Source organism: Natrix helvetica (assembly GCF_964273705.1).
Source record: "Natrix helvetica genome assembly, chromosome: 2".
Lineage (NCBI taxonomy): Eukaryota > Metazoa > Chordata > Lepidosauria > Squamata > Natricidae > Natrix > Natrix helvetica.
In genome coordinates this window covers 197,980,409-198,005,029 of record NC_138552.1, presented here as the reverse complement: position 1 = coordinate 198,005,029, position 24,621 = coordinate 197,980,409, and the positions used below count along the sequence as shown (strand labels likewise).

Below are 24,621 nucleotides of genomic sequence, written 5' to 3'. Positions count from 1 at the left end.
TATGTGCTAAACTTTATAGCACATAACAGTCATGACAGTTATTCCATAAAAGTATAAAAATAAATAAGAAATCTTAATTAAAAATAACTGTTATTAAAACATAATATAAAAATTAACGGGAGGAATTCAACATATGGATCAAAACTAGAGGAATATCCTAAAGAGGGAAATTTTGAAGAATCAAAAGAGAAGGTTTTTAAGGGAAATAGAAATTAGATAAAGACCAAATTCCATTTCTAATGTTACTGAAAACTGGCATTGGCACTAACATCAGAAATAATCTTTCAGCTTTTTAGTATAATAAACATAACCAAGGTAAGTGCTATCATTCTAGATGCATGGTAAATATTTCTCAGAAATGTTTTGAATTGAAGACGTGGGGTGGGGCGGGGGGAGCCAATTTATCATACCACACATTAAATTGTAGACTTCAATATTTTCAAATGGATCAACTTCTGTTTGAAACTTGAATCCAGGTCCAAATCCAATAAAGAGTGCCTACAACAAAAACAACACATTTATTTACTTTACTTGTTCGATTTCTATAGCCGCTTAACTCATCCAAGTGACTTTGGTTGAAATTGGAATATCCAGTTGGTCTTTACCTGGAAAATTGCTGAATTCTTGCTTTCAGAAGAATTCAGATAGATTAAATCTATCTTTAAAAGACAGCTGACTTCCCTCTTAATATATTTATGCTAAAAGAAAAGTCGCACAGGAAATCCAGATAAAAGCAAAGTTTGATATAGCATAGCTGACAGCAGATTTCCACAATAATTTCCATAATGGTCTATACTCAACCAGAGCTACTTTTATTTCTTTGAACAATTAGAATATGTACCAAATCATACATATTTCTGTGCAAATGTTAGTGGAATTGTAAGTTAACTGCTTTCATTTTCTGTCAGCATTTAGAATACATCTGCGCTAAGACAAATTACAGTGAGCTGCAAGCAGTTTCATTCCAAGTAATGAAGTTCATCAACTCTTGGATTTCCCCCCCCCCTTATTTTCTCCTGAAAACATCTGGAGTTTTTTCCCCTCAACTACTGTAAATATTCTACTGCAAAGATTTGCATATTTTCTCTTTCAGTATTATAAAACAGCTAAGTTCTCCCAGCAAAGCTATTTAGCCACTTTTCCCCAAACATTATACTTTTACATTTCATCACAGCTGCTCAAAAGATAGCATCACTACAAAATGAAGAAGCTTACAATCTGGCTACAAGCTGATTCGTTCAGCAACACAATGATGTTTCAAACTTAAACAAGAATAGATTATGAAACTCACAAATTTGGTATCAGCTACTGAATTATTTCATCCCACGATATCTCATTGGCTGCTCACACAAAGGAGCAGGTCTTTCAATTTAAGAGAAATTAAATATTGCAACTCTGTTTTCATTTTCTTAAAGTGAGCAAGTACTGATAGTCTTGAGATTAACACACCAAAATTAGTAAAATTTATTTTTTATGACATTTATTTGCCACTCATCTCATGTTAAACAACTTGGGGCAGCTTATAGCATAAAAATATTAAAGTCAACATGTTCCTGTTGTGATTCTAATGTGATTCTAATGAATATGCAGATACAGGCTTGGCTGTCTGCCACAACTAATTACAGAGATAAAACCACCCCTTGGCTAGGAGCCTAGAACGCTATCTTCAAGAAACCAAGATTAGACTTACGAAATGCTTTCTCAACGGCTAGTAAAATGGACTGTTGTTTCCTGCAAAGATTCCCCTCCCATCGCTCCACCTATAAACTCTTTGGGAGGGGCCACAACCTTAGCCAACTGTCCCTACTTCCTTCTATGACGTCTTCTCCACAGCTGCTCCCTTCTCCTCTCAGCTCTACGCAAGTGCACATCAGGGACAACCTCCCTCTGTTCCTCTTCACTGCTCCCTGATTAAGATGCCACCTGGTGGCCAACAGGCCTCTCTAGTTCCTGCTCTGACTCCAAACACCCTACAGAGTCTTCCTCATCCTCCAGAGCAGTCCCATAATGGTTTGAGCTGTCAGAGCCCACCAACAGCTCAGCCGGCCGCTGCTGGGCCACAACCCAACAGATATAAAATAACAAAGCAAATAAAAATAATGTAAGTTTTGAGCCCTTCCTGACTCTAAGTGTGAACTTATACCTTTGATGGCTACTAAATTGTCAAGCAATAGTACTGGATTCAAAGAAGAGTATATATATATATATATATATTTAATTCATTTAGTTGTATCATGCCTTTGTTCTTTTTACACATCCAACATACCTTCTTCCTCCTATTTTTCCCACAACAACATTGTGAGGTGGGTTGGGCTGAGAGAAAGTGACTGGGCCAAAGTCGCCCAGCTGGCTTTCAGGTTAAAGTGGGACTAGAACTCAGAGTCTCCCACTTCCTAGCCCGGTACCTTAATCACTAAACCAGGGGTGTCAAACTACATCCTCACAGCAGCATTGCATGATGTATCGGGCCTTTTTCCCCGTTCACTAAACCGGGCCGAATATTCTCTGTTATTTATATATATTTAAGGCCTGAAGAACTTAATTCCCTTTTTATACCTCAGCAAAGGAAAGCAGACTGAATATTAAAAAGAATTTTCTGATAGTAAGAGTGAAGGTTTTAAACACTGGCAGAATGGCCACCTGCCGGGGATAGTTTAGTACATTTCTCCACAGAGCAGGGGGTTGGATTGGCTCAGAGGTGGGTTTTTGCTGGTTCGGATCAGCTGAACTAGTAATAGCAGCAGTGAGAGGATCTGCCCACCCGCCCAGACGCTTCTGTGTAGAAGTGTCAGGTACACACGAGCCCGAACTGGTAGTAAAAAAATTGGCAACCCACCTCTAGATTGGATGGATTATAAGACTCATTTCAACTCATTATTGTTTTAAACTGCTGTTTTGTAAAGTATGAAGTTACTGTAAGTCCATAGGCAGCTCCCAAGCAAAGATCTATTGAAAGGGGCTTGGTTTTCCTTTCTTGAGGAAGGAAAGTCCCTTGAAAGGTTGGAGGAAAGGAGAGGAAAGAGAATATGTGGCCTCTTGCTAAGTAAGAATCCTGTGGGATATTGAAAGAAATAAAAGTAAGTTCGGCCCGAGAAAAATCTGAAATCTAAAAATAGAATCCCTGGTTCAAGAACCCAAAAGCAGCCTAGGTTCATTAAAAAGTTTGGAATAATGTTCTTTACCTGCATGTTTGCAAATACATTGTCTGATCCATGAAATCCACCAGTGCAATATTTGAGCTCAGATGGTATCCTGCAAAACACAGGGATTACTCCGCAACAAATAAGCCTGACATGATCAATTAAAACAAAATATCTTCTTGGCCTTTCTTTTCCACATTGAGTCTTCTTGACATAATGTAAGCCTATTCTCATCTTTGCTCCTGATTATAGAATGTTCTTTCTTAGGTCTGTTTACTAGTTTTTTTATCCTTGGTGACATTCATACCAAACTCTTTTAAGAACCAGTTATTGACCTGTGTATTTCTCTGAGTGGTTATCTATCCAACCACACATACAGTAGTTCCTAGTTGGAAGATTTTGGAGCTTACTTAATTGTTTGGCAGATGTTCTGTCCCACCCTTCATACCATATATACCCCCCTTGCTACTAGGTAGAACTTTTGTTAAACCTCTTCGGTTTCTAAGACCGACACTGCAAATAAAGTAAAGTCACCTGAAGTCAAACAAGGTAGGACAGAAGATTGTCTGAATTCACAGATGATCACCCAAATAACTTCAGTTAAGTTAAATAACTAGTTCTTCTTCATTGTGGTCTCTGTTGTTCACAGATAACAAGCTGAAGGAGAACCCGATTCCCATGAGAAGTTGTCCTCTTCCTAAGAAGAGGACAACTGTTCCAAAAGTTGCAATTCTAAGTGAGTAGAAGCCAGTCTGTAATGCTTGATAAAGGTGGAAAGTTGAGCCCATATGGGCCCCTGGCATAACGTCAGCAAGGTAATATGTGCCAATGTTGCTCTTATGGAATGAACTGCAAGCTAGAAGTGTAAGATAAGGCAGCAACAGAAATAATTTGCTCTCACTTAAATAAAATAAATATGAATTAAAACAAGAGCTTACCGGGCAAGCTGCCACTGCTGGTCCATATAAAAATGTACAGATTCAATCCGTTTATTATTGGCATAGTGAAATCGTTTAGGAAGCATCTGCTTCAGGTACGCCTTGAAATGCTGCTCTGGGACCAAACACTGCAATGTAGAAACCACAGTAGATGGTCATATCCAACACAATGCAAAATATCTTGCTCTTTTTTCTCTGCCTTGTTGTAATCCACCCTCACAAATCTGCTTTGGACAGTACTCCAACCAGATTTAACAGGTAGAGAAATCAGCAATGACATTCTTCTTTTCTGATTAGAGATAAATTTACTTATGTTTATTAAGATTATACTTTCTATTTTTCCAACAAACGGCTCACAAGAAGGAGGTAATACATAAATGACATTGTTAAAGCACAATTAACTATAAGCAAACATTTATTAAAATACAAAATGACAGCCATAGTAAATAATCAATTTCTCCTTCCATATTAAGCATCTGAAACCTGCATGCACATCTTGCCTAAATAAACATGCTGGGCCTTTACCTTTTTTTAAATATAATTTTTATTGAAGAGATTTTTAACAAGATAAAAACAATACAAATATTAGAAAGGAAAGAAAGGAAATTAGTAAGTGCAATGAATAACTAAGAAAAAAATTATAAAGAAGCATAGTTCAATTTTTTTGCAGCTGTTTACAAATGCATTTATATTTTATCCTGTCTCTCTTTCAAGGTTACATCATCTGGGCCTGTATTCTTATAGGACAACATTTTAAGTCAAATGAAGCGTAAAAGACAAAGTTCATAGCTTGTTTTAACTTGATTTGAAGTGCAAGTTATTATTATCTGAGCTCTTCAGGTACTGCTTATATTGTAACAGCCTATGCAATGGGACAGGAACCTCAAAACTTTTCACTGATTTTTCTCTGAAACTTTCTGTAATGTCATGAAAGAAAGCTGAAAAACATCTGGTATTTCCCAAAATCTCATTAAATTGGACATTCTAATTCAAAATCTCACATGACATTGAAAAAAAAATTGCAGGCTTTGGGGATCTTGCAAAATTTTGGCCCCGTAATATTTTTAAGGTATTTCTGCTAATGCTATTTTTATTACTGTACTATAGCTATTCTGGAATCCACAGGTATTTTTGTATTCAAAAGTAATATTCAAAATTATGACTTATCAACCACAATTTCTAGATTTAAAAATCACACTAAGACAAACCAAATCACATTATCACTTAAAATGATGGTCCTATCTAGAATTACTTTTTGTACCGAATACTGATTCTATTTATTTTTTTCTTTCTATCTCAGAAGAAACAAACACAATTACAGCAATATAATAATATACCAAGGGAATGCAACCCCCATATCTTGATATGTCTGAAAGAGGGAAGGTATATTAGATCTGAATGGCTTGACTAATTATATAAATGATGGGGCTAATGTAATTTGCTGGGTTGGGCAATACATTAGATATTAAATTTAATCAATAAAATAAAATAAGAGTCATGACTTGGAGAAGATGTTAGTACTTACTGTAAGGTTTCTGACAAGGCCTTCATAATCAACTAGAAGAGTTAGATGAGATAATTAGTTACCTATAAGTTAAAAGAAAAATAAAGAACATCCAACTAAGTAGTGGTAGCTGAAATACTACATCACATTTCATCTTGTTTATCAGCTAATTAAAATATTCTTCTCTGCTGCAGCTATTAGAAATAATTCTTTACCATACGGCAGAACACAAGGATGTAACAGATTAGTATAGATCAGCGATGGCGAACCTTTTTGGCTCGCGTGCCATAAGTGGGGGGAGCGCAGGGGGTCGTGTGCGGGCGTGCTGCACCCATAATGCAATGCGCGACCCCCAGTGCGCATGTGCACACTACAGGCGCGACCCCTCCTGTTTTCACATGCTTTTTGCGCCCTCCCCAGGCTCCAGAGGCTTTATAGGAGCCTGGGGAGGGCGAAAACAGCCTCCCCTGCCCCCCCCAGACGCCCTCCGGAGGCGTCAGTGAAGCTTCCAGACAGTCCCTGAAGCCTTTGGAGCGCTCAAAACGATCCTCCGAGCAAACCGGTCGTTTTGAGCGCTCCGAAGGCTTCAGGGACTGTCCGGAGGCTTCCCTGATGCCTTTGGAGCGCTCAAAACGACCCTCCGAGCAAACCGGAAGCCACCTATAAAGCCTCTGGAACCTGGGGAGGGCGAAAAATAGCTTTAAAAAAGGGTGAACTCACCTCGCGTGCCCTGACAAATGGCTCCACATGCCACCTGTGGAACGCGTGCCATAGGTTCACCATCACTAGTATAGATAATGCTAAAGTAGTTTTCTGAAAATTGCCCCATGTTGAATTAATAGCTGAATTAATATTCAACATTCATAAGCTCAAGAGATTTCTGAATGATCAATGTAATTGTTAAAATAATAATAAGGTAAACTATATTATAATGTGGAATTAAAGGGCAAAACATTCTTTGCTAAGTTATTCAATACTGACGGCCTCTTCCAGACTGGTTTGCCTACACATAATGATCCCAGATCCAGACTTGCACTAGGTAAAAGCAAATAAGAGTAGATGCATGTTCTAAATTACAGACAAATATGTAATTTTCCCTGAAGTGTCTATATCCATGATGACGAACCTATATCACGGGTGCCACAGGTGGCACGCAGAGCCCTTTCTGCAGGCACATGAGCCGTCGCCCAAGCTCAATTCAACCGCCCATGTGGGGAGGGGAGCAGGTGGGTCGCATGCACATACCCAGAGGGCAGGGGGAGAACGGGGGTGTTTGGCACACACACCCCATGGCCCGTTTTTGGGCCCAGGAGGCTGCAGGTAGGTCTATTAACAACTGCCCCCGGTGGATAGGGCACGCAATTTGGGCATCCTCCTAGATTCCCGGCTGGCGCTAGATGATCATGTGACAGCCGTGGCTAGGGGGGGCGTTCCACCAGGTTCGCCTGGTGCACCAATTGCGCCCCCTACTAGAGCGGGATGCCCTTCGCACAGTCACTCAGGCCCTGGTGACTTCCCGTCTTGATTACTGCAATGCTCTCTACATGGGGCTCCCCTTGAGATGCACCCGAAGGCTCCAGCTGGTTCAGAATGCAGCCGCGCGGGCTATTATGGGGAGTACTAGGTACTCCCATGTAACACTGTTCCTGCGCGAGCTGCACTGGCTGCCTGTGGCTTTTCGGGTGCGTTTCAAGGTGCTGATTGTCATCTTTAAAGCGCTCCATGGCTCGGGACCTAGTTACCTGCGGGATCGCATTCTACCCCACACATCCCTGCGACCAATCCGCTCTCACAGAGAGGGACTCCTCCGGGTACCTTCCGCTAAGCAGTGCGGGCGGGCAGTGCCTAGGAGTAGGGCCTTCTCTGTGATGGGCCCAACCCTCTGGAACGACCTCCCCCCCGATATTAGAACTACCTTGGACCTCCGTTCCTTCCGTAAGAAACTCAAGACCCACCTGTTTCGACTAGCCGGCCTGGCCTAATTGTAATTACAAGTAACACTCACTACTGACCTTCCTGGATGGCTTTTTAAATTTTAAATTTTGGGGTTTTAAATTGGTTTTAGAATTGTTTAAATTATTTAATTAGTTTGGGTTATATATATAGACGGTATGTTTGCGTTGTTCTGGCTGGTGTTTTATGTCATGTTTTGTTGTTTTTATATATGAACGGTCTGTACACCGCCCCGAGTCCCTGCGGGGAGAGGGGGTGGTCTATAAATTTAATAAACCTAAACCTAAACCTATTAGGTCCAAAACAGGGCACGGGGGAGTGGTGCCCGCCCATGACCCATTTTTGGGCTAGGAGGCTGCAAGGAGGGGCGGGGGAGCCCGGGGATGTCACATGGACTTGCAGGGGGCACAGGGGGGTGTTGCGCGCACATTGCATTATGGGTGCGGGCATGCATGCAGGCTGGCTTTCGGCACACGATGACAAAAAGGTTAACCGTCACTGGTCTATATAAAGTCAACAAGCAGCAATTGTCATTTTTTAAAGATATTATTTCAAAGAATATGACTGTAGATATGTATTGAAAAGATTTCAGATATCAATTGATTAGTTAGTTCTCTGGAAGACTATTTCACTGCAAATGCCCAACCACTTGGAAGTTTTGCCTACTGGTAGTAAAAAAATGTGGGAATCTGGTACCTGACATTCAAATCCTGCCTTTAAACCTCTTGCTTCGCTCAAGACAAAGATCAGCTATCAATACCTATTATATTGGCAAATCATAATTACAATATTTTGTATTTGATTTGTGATCCTAAGAGATGTTCAGTATTACAGTTTTCATCAGGAGGTCTATGTCAAAGTTTTCAAAAGTTTATATCGTAAAACCTTTAGTGTCTCAGTAATTTTTTTTACCATGATTATTAGCATTGAGTAATATAATATAATATAAAACAATTAAATGATGAGGGATTAAATACAAGGTGGAGCAAATATTATAATGTTAACAACTTTAATTGCATATTCATAATGATATGAGTATGATCAATGTAATTAATATAATTAAAATGGATAAGAGAGGAAGGATAGAAATAGAATACTTTTTAACATAAGATTGGTGTTATTAAGACATGAAATAGATGTAGAAATTAGAAAGGAGGATATACTAAATATTAGTATTAATATTTAGTATATTAAAACAGTATAGTATTTTAATAGTATGTTAAAATAAGCAGGCAGATGAAAGGATAAGAAGTTGAAAGATGACTATTTTATATGATATATAATGTTATTAGAAAGGGGTGAGTATGATTAATGCAAGGTTATCAAAATTGTCAATTTTAATATTATTATTTGGTATCAAAATTAATACCTAGAAACAATATTATTCATGTTATCTGATATTTATATACATTTAAAAATTTAAAAAACTTAAATTAAAAAAAAAACTACAGCACCATAGGTTTAAATATCAAAACTCAGTTTCAGAAACGGATGTCACAAAAAAATTTAAACATCCCATGGCATCCCTGTGAGTTTGCATCCAAGAGACACAGTGTGAGAATAGCAGGCAATGCCTGATGAATACTGATAGAAAGGAGTCTTTTAATTTTTCCCATTGTTCTTTAAAAATATAAACACATGACTTTTTTTCCAGGTGCAAATAAAGGGTGGAATTCTGGAAGAAAGATAACATATGCAGTCCCCCCACGAAAAAATATATGTAGCTAAATTATTTTAAAAGATCTCCAAAACAGGAGAGAATTGGCTAGCCTCACTTCTGCGAATCCGGTTATCTGGAAAAGTTCAACCAGCAAATGCAAGCATTTAATTTGATCCCACAGATTCATATAAGACCAATATTCACGCACTAAAACAATAATATAAAACAAGCAAATAATTCAAATTGGTCTAGTAGTTACATACAAGAGAAATACTCATCTGGAGAATTTTGGGGTCTTAAGCGAGCTGCAGGGCCAGGTACCACAAACAAGTCTTTAACATTGCCCAAATATGCATCCAAGTAGACTGTTTTTTGGCAGTTAGCTTCTTCCATTCCTTGCAAGAAAAATATAAAGTTTTATGCTCATGATAAATATGGGCATATTTTATTTTGCACTGAGAAAAAATAGCTCTGGGGTATAATTACCAGCAAGAAATTAGGTCTAAGACTTATTTGTTCATATAAATGAATATAAATTATTTCGACTTTTTCTATTGTTTCCAACTTCTTTATATGCAAGTCCCAATGACTGGACAAAAGTTACTTGTTTAGAACTCACTTAAACAAGCGGTCTTTATAAATAATGAACATCCAAAATCATGGGTGGGGAATTATGACCTTTTTATGACCCAGCATTTATACATGGGGCTCCACTTGCACTAAGCATTGTTGGTTTGGCATATGGCTTCAGTTAAACTATGATTATAATTTCTGTAATCAATAATCTAGATGGGTTAGAATGAAGTCCAGTAGTGAATTCATGAAAATTTGCTCCTAAACTAGTTTACATTTATTTAGAAGTTTTTTTTATATTGCCAGACTACTTTTCTTTAAAAACAATAGTTCAAAAGACAATTCAAAAATGTTTTATGTATCCTAAAATCTATGTTTTTACAAACTTACCATGGTCAGAAATAAGAATAATATTAATGCAGTTGTGAAGGTTCATTTGCTTAAGCCCATCCATCAACAACCCAACCACTTTGTCTACTCTCTCTAATGCAAGAATGACCTGCAAATTAAAAGTGAAGAGAGACAAAATAAATAAGTTAAGCCACATTTGTCACCTCCTCCCAAAATGGTGGTTCCTCATAAATATTCTGCTGCCAATGAGAATGCATCTGTCAGCAATGTACAGTAGGAATTGGTTTTCCATTAGCTTCCCTCACTCTGCAACCTTTAATTCTGCTTGATATAGTTTGGAGAGCTCTTTATTGGAGCAACATAGCTGGCTGATACTTTCCATCAGCAGCAGCAGATCAGTTAGATATCCTTCATGATGGCTAAATATTAATATAAAATTAATTGCGATATAGACCCCTGTCTAAGAAGTCCAGCAATGATCATTCTTTGACTGCGTAGCTGAGCTAGGCAGGATTGCTGTTCAGTCACCCTGAATTAAGAGATACAAAGAGTCTTCCATAATAAAACTAAAGAAACAAAGCCTTGCAGACTACCCAGATATTGTAGAAAACACTCCAAATTTCCAGAACACTTAACCAAGAGGAGTATCACAAAAGCAAGAGATAAAAAGAAGGAGCAAGAATGTCTAAAAAGTAGGGTACCCTACCCCAAAACAGTTGCTTTTCTAACCCATGTGACAAGAAACAGATGTTATTATTATTCGTCATTTATTAACAACTTTTCTACCTATACAATGCCCATGGCAGCTTACGGTGATTAAAAATACAAATGATAAAATATAGGAATAAAAACAATGAAAGCAAAATTAAAATCAATGTCATTAGAAACAATTCAATTAGCAATTATAAGTTTGGGGAAAGGGGTGTGTTTTATCATTTTCCTTCCTAACTATTAGAAAAGTGATAGCCAAGCACTCTCCCTAGCCTGGGGACCACAAGAGAAAGCCATTTTCACATGCTAGATAGCCAAATTTCAGTTGATATAAGTAACCAGGCAGGTTCAAAGCAGAAGAAATCAGTTTTCATATTTTTAAACAGCAGATGCCTAGTCTAAGGAAAAGAAAGTGGGGGGGGGGGGGAGTTCTCACAGTGATGATCTTCAATAATCCTTTTCTAACCCAGGATCTAAATATGTAAAGAATTCTGCATGCAGCTGTATGTTCAACAATTTTTTCCTCCATATTTAGGGATAGACATATATATATAAAATCCTCTGTTATCTATTTGGGTCACTTACTTTTTTAAACACTTCTTAACTTTTAATCCTGTCCGTGTTAATGTCTTTGGATGTCTGAGTCTAATTGTTTAATACGATTGTAAATCTGAAATCTTCTTTAATAATTATGTTTAATGACCTTTTCTGTGATCTCCATTCAATGTATTCTGCATCAAGATCTTTCACAGTTGGTTTCAATTTTTATATGTCATCATATTATAGAGCTGTGCATCATTTTTATAATATATGAATACCGTAATTAAACGGAGTTTTATTTTAAATGGGATGGGATTAAATTGCCCTTTAATTAGATTTTTAAAAATGATCTTATCCTTAATCTACTATGGAACTTAATTTAAAAGAAATGCCATTAGAGTGTCCAGTTACTTACTTCACTGCTGATTGGCCCATAGCTGTGTCCGGAGGAATCTGGTTCTTCTAAATACAGAGTGTAAAAGTGTGGTCTATATCAAACAGCATTAAAATTTAATATTTTACATATAAATTAAGAGAAGAGTGAAAATATTTAAATTCATAGATTTCATTAGAAACAACTGCATTAATAACAAATCTTGGGGTGGTTGATATAAAAATGTATATTATAGTATACATATAGATAACATATGAGGATAAAGCATGAGGACCAGCAAGGGTCCTGAGTCAAGTAACCTCTCACTAAACGGCCTTAATCAAATCCTACTCTCTCAAACTCAGCCCACAATTTGAATAGTAGTAGTAGCAGTAGCAACAATAATAACAACAATAATAATAATAATTCAAAGTACCGGGACTTGCAAATTGAAGTTAAGCGACTGTGGAAAAAGAAATTGTCTGTTGTCCCAATTGTAGTTGGAGCCCTTGGAGCAATACCTAAAGGGCTAACTCATTATTTGAAAATTCTAAATTTATCGGACTTGAACATTTTGATTTTACAAAAAACCCACCTTACTCGGAATAGCTTATATCCTCCAACGTTATCTTAACAGTTCCTAGGTCCTTGGTTAGGACTCAAGCTGTTGAGCTACCAACCAGCCCCAAAGGCTGTTTTAACCAAAATTAACCAAATAATAAAAATAATATCAGTATATTAAAATACAGCATGTATGAGTGATACAAGGATTTAAAGTATGCACATGAAGCATTCTGAACAGGTAAAAGCACTGTGAAAATGTTACTTATAGTGAAACCTCAGTTTAAAGGACTTTAATTCAACAGATTTCAGATTCAATAGATAAAATTTCCACTGCAATTACAGTTGAATTATGACATCATGCTATATGACATTCTGTCCAGGCTAACAGATAAATGGGAATAATAGACACTCTTTTCACCAAACTGAACTATTAACATGAAGTAATCATGGTGTATTATATTACTCCATATTCATACTGTTACAGTATAAACTTTGATGAGCCCTTTAATATATTTTTTGACGCAAACTTCACAACATCCACAAGACAAGCCAAATAGTACCGATTCAACACCAGTTACTATTTGCCTTTCAGTTATTTCATACATTGCTTTGAGATGGCAATTTACTTGCCTTTCTTCTTCTGGTAATTGGAGCCATCTAAGAAATGTGATTACTCTTTCTTCAAATGGTATTGATCTAAAAAGAAAATGTCAACAAAACACAGAAACTTACATGTGACATTTGGCTGAGGGCAGCTATCATTGATTTATTAAATCTGAACATAAAGATCCAGCATATTCTAAAAATCCAGAAAATAGGTCATTATAGATCAGGATTTGAATGTTGTAACAATTATTACTTAGGTACTTTGAAACCAGGCAAGTTTTATGAATCCCCAAATTAACCGAGACAATTCATTTGGAGCTACCACATCTGCCACTGGAAAAATGTGGACAGGTACTAGATGGCAGTAACTCTCTGATCATCTGAATATTGTACCCTGCAGCTTTTAGCTAAGAGATTCAGAAAAGAATAAGCCATGGTTGGTTTAAAATAAAGCTACCATTCAGAAAAGAATAAGAATATATTTGCCATAGCATGGTTAGCTAATTAAGGCTTTCTTTGCCTACTATTTTTGATTAGAAGAAATATTTTCATGTATATCTTTGAAAACTAATTCGATTATTATGAAAATATTCAGAATATTTTAAAAGATCAAAATTTTATAAAACAAGGGCTTTTTAACTGCAGAAATATCTGTTTAGCATTTTCAGAGACGTGCTTGGAAATGCATATTTAGGACAACAAGCACACAGATATAATTTTAGAGACAGTCTATAATTACAGCTGTATGAATGCCTGTAGCTTTACAAGCAAATACAAAGTTAATTCTGGTGAAACTATTAATGAGGTTAAAATAAATGAATCATAAAAAGTATGTCCTTCTTTACTGGAACATCTGGAATCAATAAAAGTTGTCTTTTTTCTTTTTCTTTTTTTAATATGTAAGGAATAATGTGGATTCAGATAGCGGGTGGAATATCAGAAAACCTGAAAATCCAGGTTAGTGACAGATAATGGAGAAAATTTATCTATGTGGTTGAAAATAATCAATCGATCAACACACCATAAAGCTAACCGCCTCTGTTTTTCCCTTACCACCTACAAAACAAACTCAGACTTGTACTTGTAAGAAGGACATTTGGAAAGAATCACAAATTCAGAATTCTTACAGAGCCTTTCAGCATGTTGTGTAATATATATGTTGTTAAGCCAATTAACACATCTTAGTTTGTCAGCAATAATTAGCATCTTAGAATCTTTGTGGAAAAAAAAATAGCAAGTGCATCACAAAATAAACCAAGCAACTGATAATTGCCATAATATCAAAATCAAAAAAGCATGCAATCCCACAGAATGTGGGGGTTCCCAATAGAACAATTAAATAAATAGAATCCATAAGATAATAAACATGAAAATGATATGCTAATGACTGAGAGAATGACTGAAGAATTTATTATGTGCTTAAAATGTATCCATAGATTTTCTCTGAAGCAGGTTTTTAACTTATCAACCAACTTAACCTAAGTAATCGATAATATTTAAAATAGCAGTGGAAGAGAAGAGAGGTTGTACCAGAGCAATAACTTTTTTTTAAAAAAAGGAAAACTATTTCAAAAAAATCCTGCCACATTTCAAAGATTTAACTTTTTAGAACTTATTTCATGATGTCCCTCCATTCACAAATTCTCACCTATTGTATAATTTGTAAAAGTTTGGAAAACTTCCATTGACATCAACATCTGAACCAGGCCAGAAAAACGAAGCAGATTTTAGTCCCTGATACATTGCAGTCAGCCAAATCTGTAGAAAAAGATTTTTAAAAACCCTTGTAATTGTGAATTCTTTGCTTTCTGAACAGTATTTAGAAAATAATTTGCTGCTTTAAAAGAAGTACATGGATTTTTGCTTGCCAGTTTCCACCCACTCACCCAACCCTTCTAGGTTGCAGTCAAAAGGAATACAATTTGCCCCTAACCTTATACCACTCTTCCATGGAATCTTTCATTGATTGCTTATGTTTATAGCAATTTATTTTCCAAGGCTAAGATGATGAGAAGCTGTCTATGTTTATGATAGTGCCTCTTCTGAGTCTGTCACAAGCTCTGCAATTTTATTTCTTTTAGCAAGAGATATATGCTTTATTTATTTATATAATCTTGGAGAATAACTCAATATTTCCACAGTCCTCTGATCAAGCCTTTTCTATTCTATACCTTATTGCATTGAGCACTCTTGATCTTGTATTTACAAAGAGCTGCTTCATTTCAGCCTTGTCTCCTGAAGGTCATGATGCCCTTTTCAAAAAATAAATGGATGGTGAAATTAATAAAGTTGCCAGACAGGGTGAAATTGACTGACTTGGTTAAAGAAAAGATTTTATCTAGCTTTGTTTCTACTTGGTAATTTTGTTTTGATTGAAACTAACACAAATGAGATTTTAACTTGGGTTTTGATGGTTGAATATGTTTATAACTGAGGTATTGTTTAATATGGTGCATTCTAGTTCAAAGTGTCATTAATTTATACATTTTTACCCGCATGGAAGAAAATGAGACGTTACTTTTTTCTACAGCTTTTTGTAATTATTGCTGTTTCTTGCATTCCTTATTTCTGTTTGTTTGTTTGTTGTTGTTACCACTTTCCTTAACTTCTTTTTTCTCCTTTTTTGTATTTTATATATTTTTAGAGATTTAATAAGTTTTGAAAAACAAACAAACATTGTCCTTTCCTCCTTCCTTTGTTCTGTTTCAAAGGACTATGGCAAATTCATCCACTATAAATTTAAGATGGCTTCCTTCTCCTGCACAAGCTATCTGGCCAGACATCACCAATATATCTGTCAATCCACACTAGCTTGCAGAATGCTTAATACCCTTGCCACATTTCTCCACTCTTATCCAATCAGTTTGTCTTCTCTTCTTTCTTCCTATCTACCTTCCATTTTCCAGCTGTCTTACTTTAATACCTCTCATTTCTTCTTCTCCCTTCTTTGCCTCAATACTTTGATCCCCTTGTCTAATGTTTCTCTCCTTTCCTGTTTTCATCTAAGTCACTATCTCTTTTTCTACTTGAGAGCTGCAAAAGCTTTGAGAAAAACAACAACTGAGAGGCTTCATGAACACAGCGAAACCATTGTTGGATAGCCATTTGTCTGTTTCCTGCCTAGGCAGGGGGCTGGACTAGAAGACCTCCAAGGTTCCTTCCAACTCTTGTATTGTATTGTATTGTATTGTATTGTATCGTATCGTATAAATAAGATTTTAGGATAATAACAGCAATCTTGCAATAACAGTACCAAGAATAACAGCTATACCAGCACATTGCAGAAATAATGAGGAATAATTTATCACATTTCCATTAATTATTAGGAAGAATTGGAACACATGAAGAAAGCTCGTATAATATAATACAAAGCAATCGTACATTTTTCTTTAAGACTGTGGGAACAACATGAAAGAAAAAATAGGCTTTTGTATTAGTAAAAACAACTAAAAGACTTTGCCATTTATCTTGCAGTGTAGGAAGGAGTTTCTGTTAGCTCTAGATTATGGTGCTGGCCTAGAAACCAGGAGACTGTGAGTTCTAGTCCTACCTCAGGCATGAAAACTGGCTGGATGCCTTTGAGCCAGACACCCTCCCAGGACAAGGGTTGTTGTTGTGGGGAAAATATTGTGTGTGTTCTCTTCCTTGAGTTATTTATAAAAATAATAAAGACAGACTATAAATACAATATTTTTTTTTAAGTAAAATAAAAGTATCGCAATTTGTGTATGTATTCAGTATCCTGAGAATAAAAATACATCAAAGTGCCAGGACAGGATGAACCAAACTGCAAGTGTGGCCCGTTACACAAACACAATTGAGGAGTAAAAAGCAGGGAGGACAAGTACAGAACAAATGAGATAGCAAGATTAAAAAAAAACCTTTCATGTTTCAAAACCTTTCATCAAAACAATCAGCACAACCGAAAGGAAAACCTGCTTTTCGTCTGTCAAAGCCTTGTGTTATGCAAATCAATGAAAGAAGGAAAAAGAAAAATACCCACCACTTGAAATTCTCTCAACTGGAGATATAATTTTGGGTTCTTTGAGATATCATATTATAAATATTGCATCTATTGTATTTAAAATTATGTAGATAAAATTTGTAGAGTTCTATGTAATCAATGCAGCATACACCGTAAAATCAATTGCGGCTTTTGCCCTTTTTATGGTCTGAATTTCTGATCTTAACCTTGTAGTTTATTTGAACTCCAGTAAATGATTGTGCTGACCAGTGTTTTTCATACACATAAGTACCCCATGTCAAACACCTTATTGTCTCCCATTTTTCAAAGAAAAAAAAGACCATCTTAACCAGGGGTGGCTGCTGGGGGTTTGCAAGCTAAGATTCTGTGCAGTTTGGAGAACCCCCAAATCCCACTCCAGGCTGGCCCCGTCCACCCTGCCCCTCCCAGGAGTCCTCACGCAGCCTGTTTTGGATGCAGGTAAGTGCAGGGCACGTGCGGACGCTTGGGGAGGCGAAAAATGGGCCTACTGGAAGTTTGGAAAACTGGGGAGGCAGTTTTCGCCTGGAGAGGGAAACCCCTCCCCCCGCCATGGTGCAGGATGCTGACTAGGCCACTGATGCCCAACATGGGCATGCCCATCCAGCAATCGGGCAGAGAACCCCTTGCTAAAGTTTCTGAAACCCACCCCTGATCTTAACCCTACATCTCCAACAGCATTTATGTCTAGTGCATTGTCTCTCCTTCATGAACCCTTCAATGTTTTCCATTCTGTACACTGAACTGGAAATATCTCCACAATAATCTCAGCTTAGCCTATTGTCTTAGCCTGATCATTTCTTTTCAAAGTTTCCATGGAAGGGAAGAACAATAGATGGATCTGTTATTAGCCCTGTCCCCATTTTTCAATTCTAAATCCATCAGTGGATGAAACTCACTCCGCCAATTTCTGCTCATTAACCTTGCGGCTCCATTTTCTCTGATCACATCTATGTTAACATGATTAAACATTGTGATTTGAAATGAATTGGGCTGAATCTAGACTTGACGAAATGGGAAGCTACTTTCTACGGTTCTAACAAATCAAAGTCCAGCAAATGCTTCCCAAGGAGGAAACAGACCATCATGATTTTCTGATTTTTCTGCATTCCCTAAATCAATTCTCACCCCCCCCCCCAAGATATCTCAAACTTTCCATAGCTGGAGCAACAGGAGAAGCAGAAATTTGAGAAACAGCTCTGCAACTTCTTTCTTTCAGAAAACGTGAAACTTCATCAAGGCCAAGTCCCACCTGAGGTATACATTACTAAATACCTCATTTTTTATTTCAACTTCCTTTTTTCTTCCCTTGCTATATTTATCATTATTATGTTACTATTTATCTGTGGAAGAGGCAGATAGCCTGGGTTTTATCTTTAACTTTCTCTTTCCCTCATTTCTCATGTTTCCCATAGTTAGTCCCACGCAGCTCATGTTGCTTCTTCATGCAATAAAACTACACAATGACTTTCTCTTGTAGAACAAACAGGCAGAAGGCTAGCAGAGTGCACTCATGAACACCAATTAGCAGTCAGAAAACACAGTGAAAACTCCTTAATTTCGTAACACATTGACAGGCTTAACTATTATCTCAACAGGGAAATTGTGAGCATCCTAGACTAAACTAAATCCAAAAATGTTATGGAATTCCTGGAAGGTTGGCATTTAGACAAATCAGCATCAACAGGCATATAGATTACACACCATTAAAAAGAGACAATAAGAAGCATTAAAAAGGAGAGGAGAGAAGAGAAGATAATATTTAACAATTTGTGGCCTGTTATCAGTGTGCAGTCAAAGTCTGCCCAATTTTGCAGACAGTATAGCTACATTCAAAGAGACTACTGTGTTTCCCTGAAAATAAGATAGGGTCTTATTTTAGGGCTCCGGAGTAAGCATTTGGCCTTATTTTCAGGGAGGTCTTATTATTTTTGAGGTGGCGGCAAGCGTGGTCACCTCATGGCTGCTGCTGTGTTGCAATATTTTCGCGGAGGGCTTCTTTTCAGGGGAGGGCTTATATTAGCGCATGCGCTCAAAAGCCTGATGGGGCTTATTATCCAGGGAGGTCTTATTTTGGGGAAAACAGGGTATATCGGACTGATCCGATAACAGCAACTGCACATAAAAGGAATTGGTGCTTCCCGGGTATTTTATCAAGTGAGCTGTTATGAGATTGGTCTGTGAGTCATTACAAAAGGTACAATATAGTAGAATGTGAGCTGCATTAAGTATTTTTTGATCATTAATAAAACATTGTATTCAGAATTGATACTTACTGGTTGTCCTTGGTACCACTGTGGATTAAACTTCTCAGCACTTTTGAGTGTGAAAGTAGCATTTCTCTCTGGATCATACATTTTGTTATCCACTAGACCGTGGGATTCTGGATACAGACCCTGGAAGTAAGATTTGAATTGATATGCATCAACAATGATGTTATAGCAACAGTTGGAGACCTCAAGCTGTACACAGTAGAAGACAGTAACACTTGGAGATCCATCAAGTTTGATTCCCTCCAGCTTAGTATTATAATAATGGATTTTAAACGAAGTTTGCTAAAAGAAACTCTCCATGTCTTTGTTAATCTTCCCGCACAGTAGTTTGGAAAGTTTTAGACATTTTTTATTTCATGTGGGGCAATTGCAAGGCCCAAGAAAAGTTAAAATATTAAGGCTTAATCACAATTTAAAGAGACAAGATTGGGTTTAGAATGAAAAAAGGCACAAAGAACATGTCAGGCAAACAAATACTGGGACATGATGGTATCTACACTGGAAACATGGAATTAAGATGGGAGAAAATTATGGAAGTTACTCCTTAGTTATTTCTCCTAATGTAATGAAATATAATTTTTACAACTCTGATATGCCTTCAAAGAGAAAGCAAGAACAACATATTCTTACCGTAGCAATGCTGTAATGATTAGGAAATGTTTTTGATGGATATACTGGCCTTAGACTGCGAGTATATGTTCCACATTTTCCTGTCAAGGAAAAAAATACAATTCCAAGTTTATAAGTAATGCACTTTTTCAGATCAAATATTCAGAATGATTTAGAATAATATGGCATTTTCTATATGTTTTTTTGCAGCAGCAAAAATAAATATTATGACACTGTTCCAAATGAAATGCAAAATGCCCATCATTCTGATTGCCTTCACACATTTTAGATACTGTTAGAAGTTTCAAATAGAGAACTTAGATTGAATTACTATATCACTAAATTGCACATGGAAAATATTTCTTGTTCTTCTTTGTCAGTCTTCCAAAATAAATAGGTTTCAAATATATTAAAGTGTCTTCTTCCTCCAGCATCCCCTTGCTCATAATCATTCTTTAGAATATCTAAATTTCCATATCTGGAAATGTAATCATTACACAGTTGTAACAGTTAAAAAAAAGCAGGACTCCAGTAAGCTCATTCTTGGGTCTTAAATCACTGTTGCCCATTAAACATCCAAGTCTTATTTGGAGTTTACAAAGGATATGAAGTTATGAAAGGGAACACCACTTAATCCTTCCCCCTCCCCCTTTATATTTATCTCTGCTTGCTATTGCTCGGATACAGTAAGTACTCACTTAATTTGCTAATAACAGGAAGAAGTTTGCCCCAAGTTTGCAAATATTCTGCTCGGAATCCATCCAAAGAAAATAGTAACACTGGAGGTTTTGTAAATCTGAGTTGGAAAAATTAGGACAGTTAAGGTAAGCACCTGATCATTATTTATTTATTTTCTACATGCTATAGATTAAAGGCTTCTTCCTGCATGTGACCATAAGTGTGTAGCAGAAGAAAGAAAGGAAAACCACATCAAAACTCGCTATTCATCTACATCAGCTGTCTTTAGCCTGATGCCCACTAAAACCTGAACCCCAGCTGCCATAACAATGAGAGCTGCAGGAGATAAGAGCCACATTTTTTATAACACTAAGCTGGGAAAGCTACAGTAATATAGGCTTTGCCAATGTACACAACATTCTACCTGAGAGGGAGGAAGTAAGTTTCTTTATGTATGCCAAATATCTTTCACCCAGAACTTTCCCACAAACATGACAGTGAGGAAAGGAGAAGCTAAAGTAGCAATTATGGGGATGAAAAATATAATGTGAATTAGTGCACACGCAAATAGGGCTTATATAGATTTGTTGTTGTTATTGTTGTTAGTCATGAAATCGTGTCTGACCCATCGCGACCCCATGGACAACATTCCTCCAGGCCTTCCTGTCCTCTACCATCCCCAGGAGTTCATTTAATCTCACATCACTTCAGTGACTCCATCCAGCCACCTCATTCGCTGTTGTCCCCTTCTTCTTTTGCCTTCAATCGTTCCCAGCATTGGACTCTTCTCCAGTGAGTCCTTCCTTCTCATTAGGTGGCCAAAGTATTTGAATTTCATCTTCAGGATCTGGCCTTCTAAAGAGCAGTCAGGGTTGATCTCCTCTAGGTCTGACTGGTTTGATCGCCTTGCAGTCCAAGGGACTCGCAGGAGTCTTCACTAGCACCATAGTTCAAAGGTCTCAATTCTTTGGCGCTCAGCCTTCCTTATGGTCCAACTTTCATAGCCATACATTGCAACTGGGCAAACTATAGCCTTGACTATACACACTTTTGTTGGCAAGGTGATATCCCTAGATACATGGGATATCACCCATGATATCCCTAGATACATGGGATATCACCCATGTACATGGAGGTAAATCAGGCAAGGGCAGGTAGTCCTTGGGTAACAACGGTAACTGGGACTGGAATTTCCATCACTAAGCAACATGGTCACAAAGTGTGGTATCACGTGACTGCATCATTTAGTGGCAGCAATTCTGGCACTGCCAGTTACCATTATTAAGTGGATCATATGACATTGTGAAGTGTGATATCATCACATGGTCACGTTTGCAACACCCTGGTTTTCCCATTGTCTTTGCTTGTGGGAAGCTGGCAATGGAAGTAGCAAAGACCAATCATGTGACCACAGGATCCCGCAATGTCACAATTGTGAGTTGGTGGCCAAGTGCCTGGATTGCAATCACATGAGTGTCACGATGCTGAACTTTTGAGGACTGGTTATACGTATGTACCACTTGTTCAGCACCATCATAAGTTCAAACAATTGTTGAATGGGTGGCCATTAAGTGATGACCACCAGTGAATAGAAATAAATATTAACATTCATATTTTTAAATGATTTTTTTAAAAAAAATAGTTTTGGGATGAACTATTTTTCATCAAGGTTCTTACAAGAGACATTTTGACACCACGTCTTCTCTCCCCTGATTTTTAGAAAGTTGCAAAATCCACCTTGAATTTTCTTACCCTTCTGGACACTGGTTTTCACGGATGTCTTCGCATTTCTCTTCAAGCCAACTTGTCATTCCTTTTAAAAAAAAAAAGTTGATTACATTATTTTGTTTTCAAAAAGAATGAAACTTATTTGATAACTTATTAATTTGGTAATTAGAAAAATATTACATTTATTTTATTTCTTAACCTCCTATTAATTTTACATATATCATGAGATTTCCAAGTCTTTTTTCTTTAATCACAAGCAGCTCTAAAGTTATTCTTGGATCTCTTTGATATCACTATAGTTACAGATGACATCTACAATTAGAAAGGTCATTAGCAGGGGTGAAATTCAGCAGGTTCTGACAGGTTCTGGAGAACCAGTAGCGGAAATTTTGAGTAGTTTGGAGAACCGGCAAATATCACCTCTGGCTGGCCCCAGAGTGGGGTGGGAATGCAGATTTTGCAGTATTCTTCCCCCAGGAGTGGGGAGGTAATGGGGATTTTGCAGTATCCTTCCCCTGGAGTGGGGTGGGAATGCAGATTTTGCATTATCCTTCCCCTGACATGCCCACCAAGCCATGCCCACAGAACCGGTAGTAAAAAAAAATTGAATTTCACCACTGGTCATTAGGTGTAGCCATTTGTACAATTTTTTTTAAAGAAAAAGTTATAACATTTAAAATGATCATCTCAAATTGATGATCTATATTGCTTGTTAATGCAGAAATGCTCAACAGGTGCAGTCTTTAGAATTTACTCCACCCACTGACCCTCTAATAGAAAAATGCTGCCAAGCCACTATCTTTTCCTTAGCCCAGTTCCGATCTGAGACAGAACATGAGAAAACTAACTGGAGGATGAGATACAAGACAGCAAACATGAGATGAGAAAGGACTCAGCTCCCATTTCCAAAATTCCACATCTGATGCTCCCATTCAAATGCTTCTCCTTCCTCCTCCTCTGCTAGGAAAGAACGGGAGCATAGCTGACTACACTGAAGCTTGCTGTGTCCTTAGAAAGAAAGGTCAAGACCATGAAAATGATTTAAACAATCCCTTTGATTAAATGAGCTTTGGACTGAAGATTTAGGATAACTTCTGGACTTAGGGTGAATGTCAAATGACAAATTGATATCCCACGGAGAATGCACAAATCCTTGAGAAGCACCCACCATTTATGAGGGCAAGTTGTTCCATTGGTTAATTGCTCTCACTGTTAAGAAGTTTCTCCTTCCTTCCTGGTTCCTTCTCTCCTTGATTAGTTTTCATCTATTGTTTCTTATCCTGTCCCTTTAGTGCTTTGGAAAATAAGTTGACCCCCCTCCTTTTTGTGGCAGCTCCTCAAATACAGGAATACTGCTATCATGTTCCCCTAGTCCTTGTTTTCTCTAGACTAGCCAACCCCAAATTGCGCAACCGTCAGAAGACAAGCAGAAGCAGTATGTTCTGTCCCATATTTGGGTAGACCAGGTTGCCCTGATTAAAAAAAACACTTCATCGGAGGACAAGCTTACTATGTATGAGCTATCAGAGCAGATAGTTACTATATATGAAGTCAGTTTAGCTTAAAAACCAAATGCTTGCTATGGCACATAAAATAAGATCCCAGTTAACTCAGCTCCCATTGAAATCAGCCAGTTTTTGGTCACACTATAACCAACCTATCCCAATAATTTCAGTAGATTCTGAGTTTGAATATACACTGGCCTGTGTTTTCTTTAGAAAAAAAATGTTTAAAGCAGTCTTTTAAATCATACTTCTTGATCCAGAAACTAACTCAAAACCCTTGAAGAAGTAGAATAAACAGTCCAGTGCACTGCTCCTATTGGAGCAAACATGGAGTTTTACCTTGGCAAACAGAGTCGTAATTGACACAACAATTATTATTTTTCACACAATCATCCGAGCAGGAACAATGATATTCTGGCCGGTTCTTCTCACCACATCTAAATTTGGTGCAGGTCCATATCTGAACTGTAACAGAGAGATACTATTTGAAATGAAACATGTCTGGGCTGGATAAAAACTGGAACTGCATGTCAAATTATTACAAGGCTACAAATTATTACAGGGCTACAAACAAAAAAGGGAAGTTTTCTTTTTGTACTTTCTGAACTCAAGGAAATATTGAGCAAGGATCTCGTGGGTAAAGCCACCAGTCTGGGAGAAGACCTAATGCCATCATTTAAGTTATTCAACCAATTTAAATTCCCAATATTCCTACTTAATATATATCTCCTACTTCCCAATCCATGCACTCTCTCAATATTTTAAACATTGAGTAGAGACCTGGAATTCATAGGTTCTCTAAACAACTAAAACAGACATTTGAATCATTTTGGACTGATCAATGTATTTGGAATCTGGAGAGCGTATTCCTGGCACTGGCACCAAATGGCTTGCCATGGGGTAGAGGTCCTC

The 24,621-nt window shown here is 37.3% G+C and overlaps 1 protein-coding gene across 1 annotated transcript in view; it reads right to left on the bottom strand.

Annotated features, from left to right (window-relative positions):
• LOC309386916 (ectonucleotide pyrophosphatase/phosphodiesterase family member 1-like) overlaps positions 1-24,621 on the bottom strand; it is a 48,669-nt gene that overhangs the window by 10,889 nt on the left and 13,159 nt on the right. Inside the window, exons 4-17 of the mRNA XM_081942856.1 lie at positions 24,049-24,174; positions 22,229-22,289; positions 20,497-20,594; positions 19,820-19,899; positions 19,193-19,312; positions 14,562-14,671; positions 12,938-13,003; positions 11,786-11,858; positions 10,159-10,267; positions 9,459-9,590; positions 5,604-5,635; positions 4,079-4,206; positions 3,183-3,252; positions 411-498 (exon numbers count right to left, since the gene is read on the bottom strand). Coding sequence (XP_081798982.1) covers positions 411-498; positions 3,183-3,252; positions 4,079-4,206; positions 5,604-5,635; positions 9,459-9,590; positions 10,159-10,267; positions 11,786-11,858; positions 12,938-13,003; positions 14,562-14,671; positions 19,193-19,312; positions 19,820-19,899; positions 20,497-20,594; positions 22,229-22,289; positions 24,049-24,174 — 1,293 coding nt within the window. The remainder of the gene's footprint in view (positions 1-410; positions 499-3,182; positions 3,253-4,078; positions 4,207-5,603; positions 5,636-9,458; positions 9,591-10,158; positions 10,268-11,785; positions 11,859-12,937; positions 13,004-14,561; positions 14,672-19,192; positions 19,313-19,819; positions 19,900-20,496; positions 20,595-22,228; positions 22,290-24,048; positions 24,175-24,621) is intronic.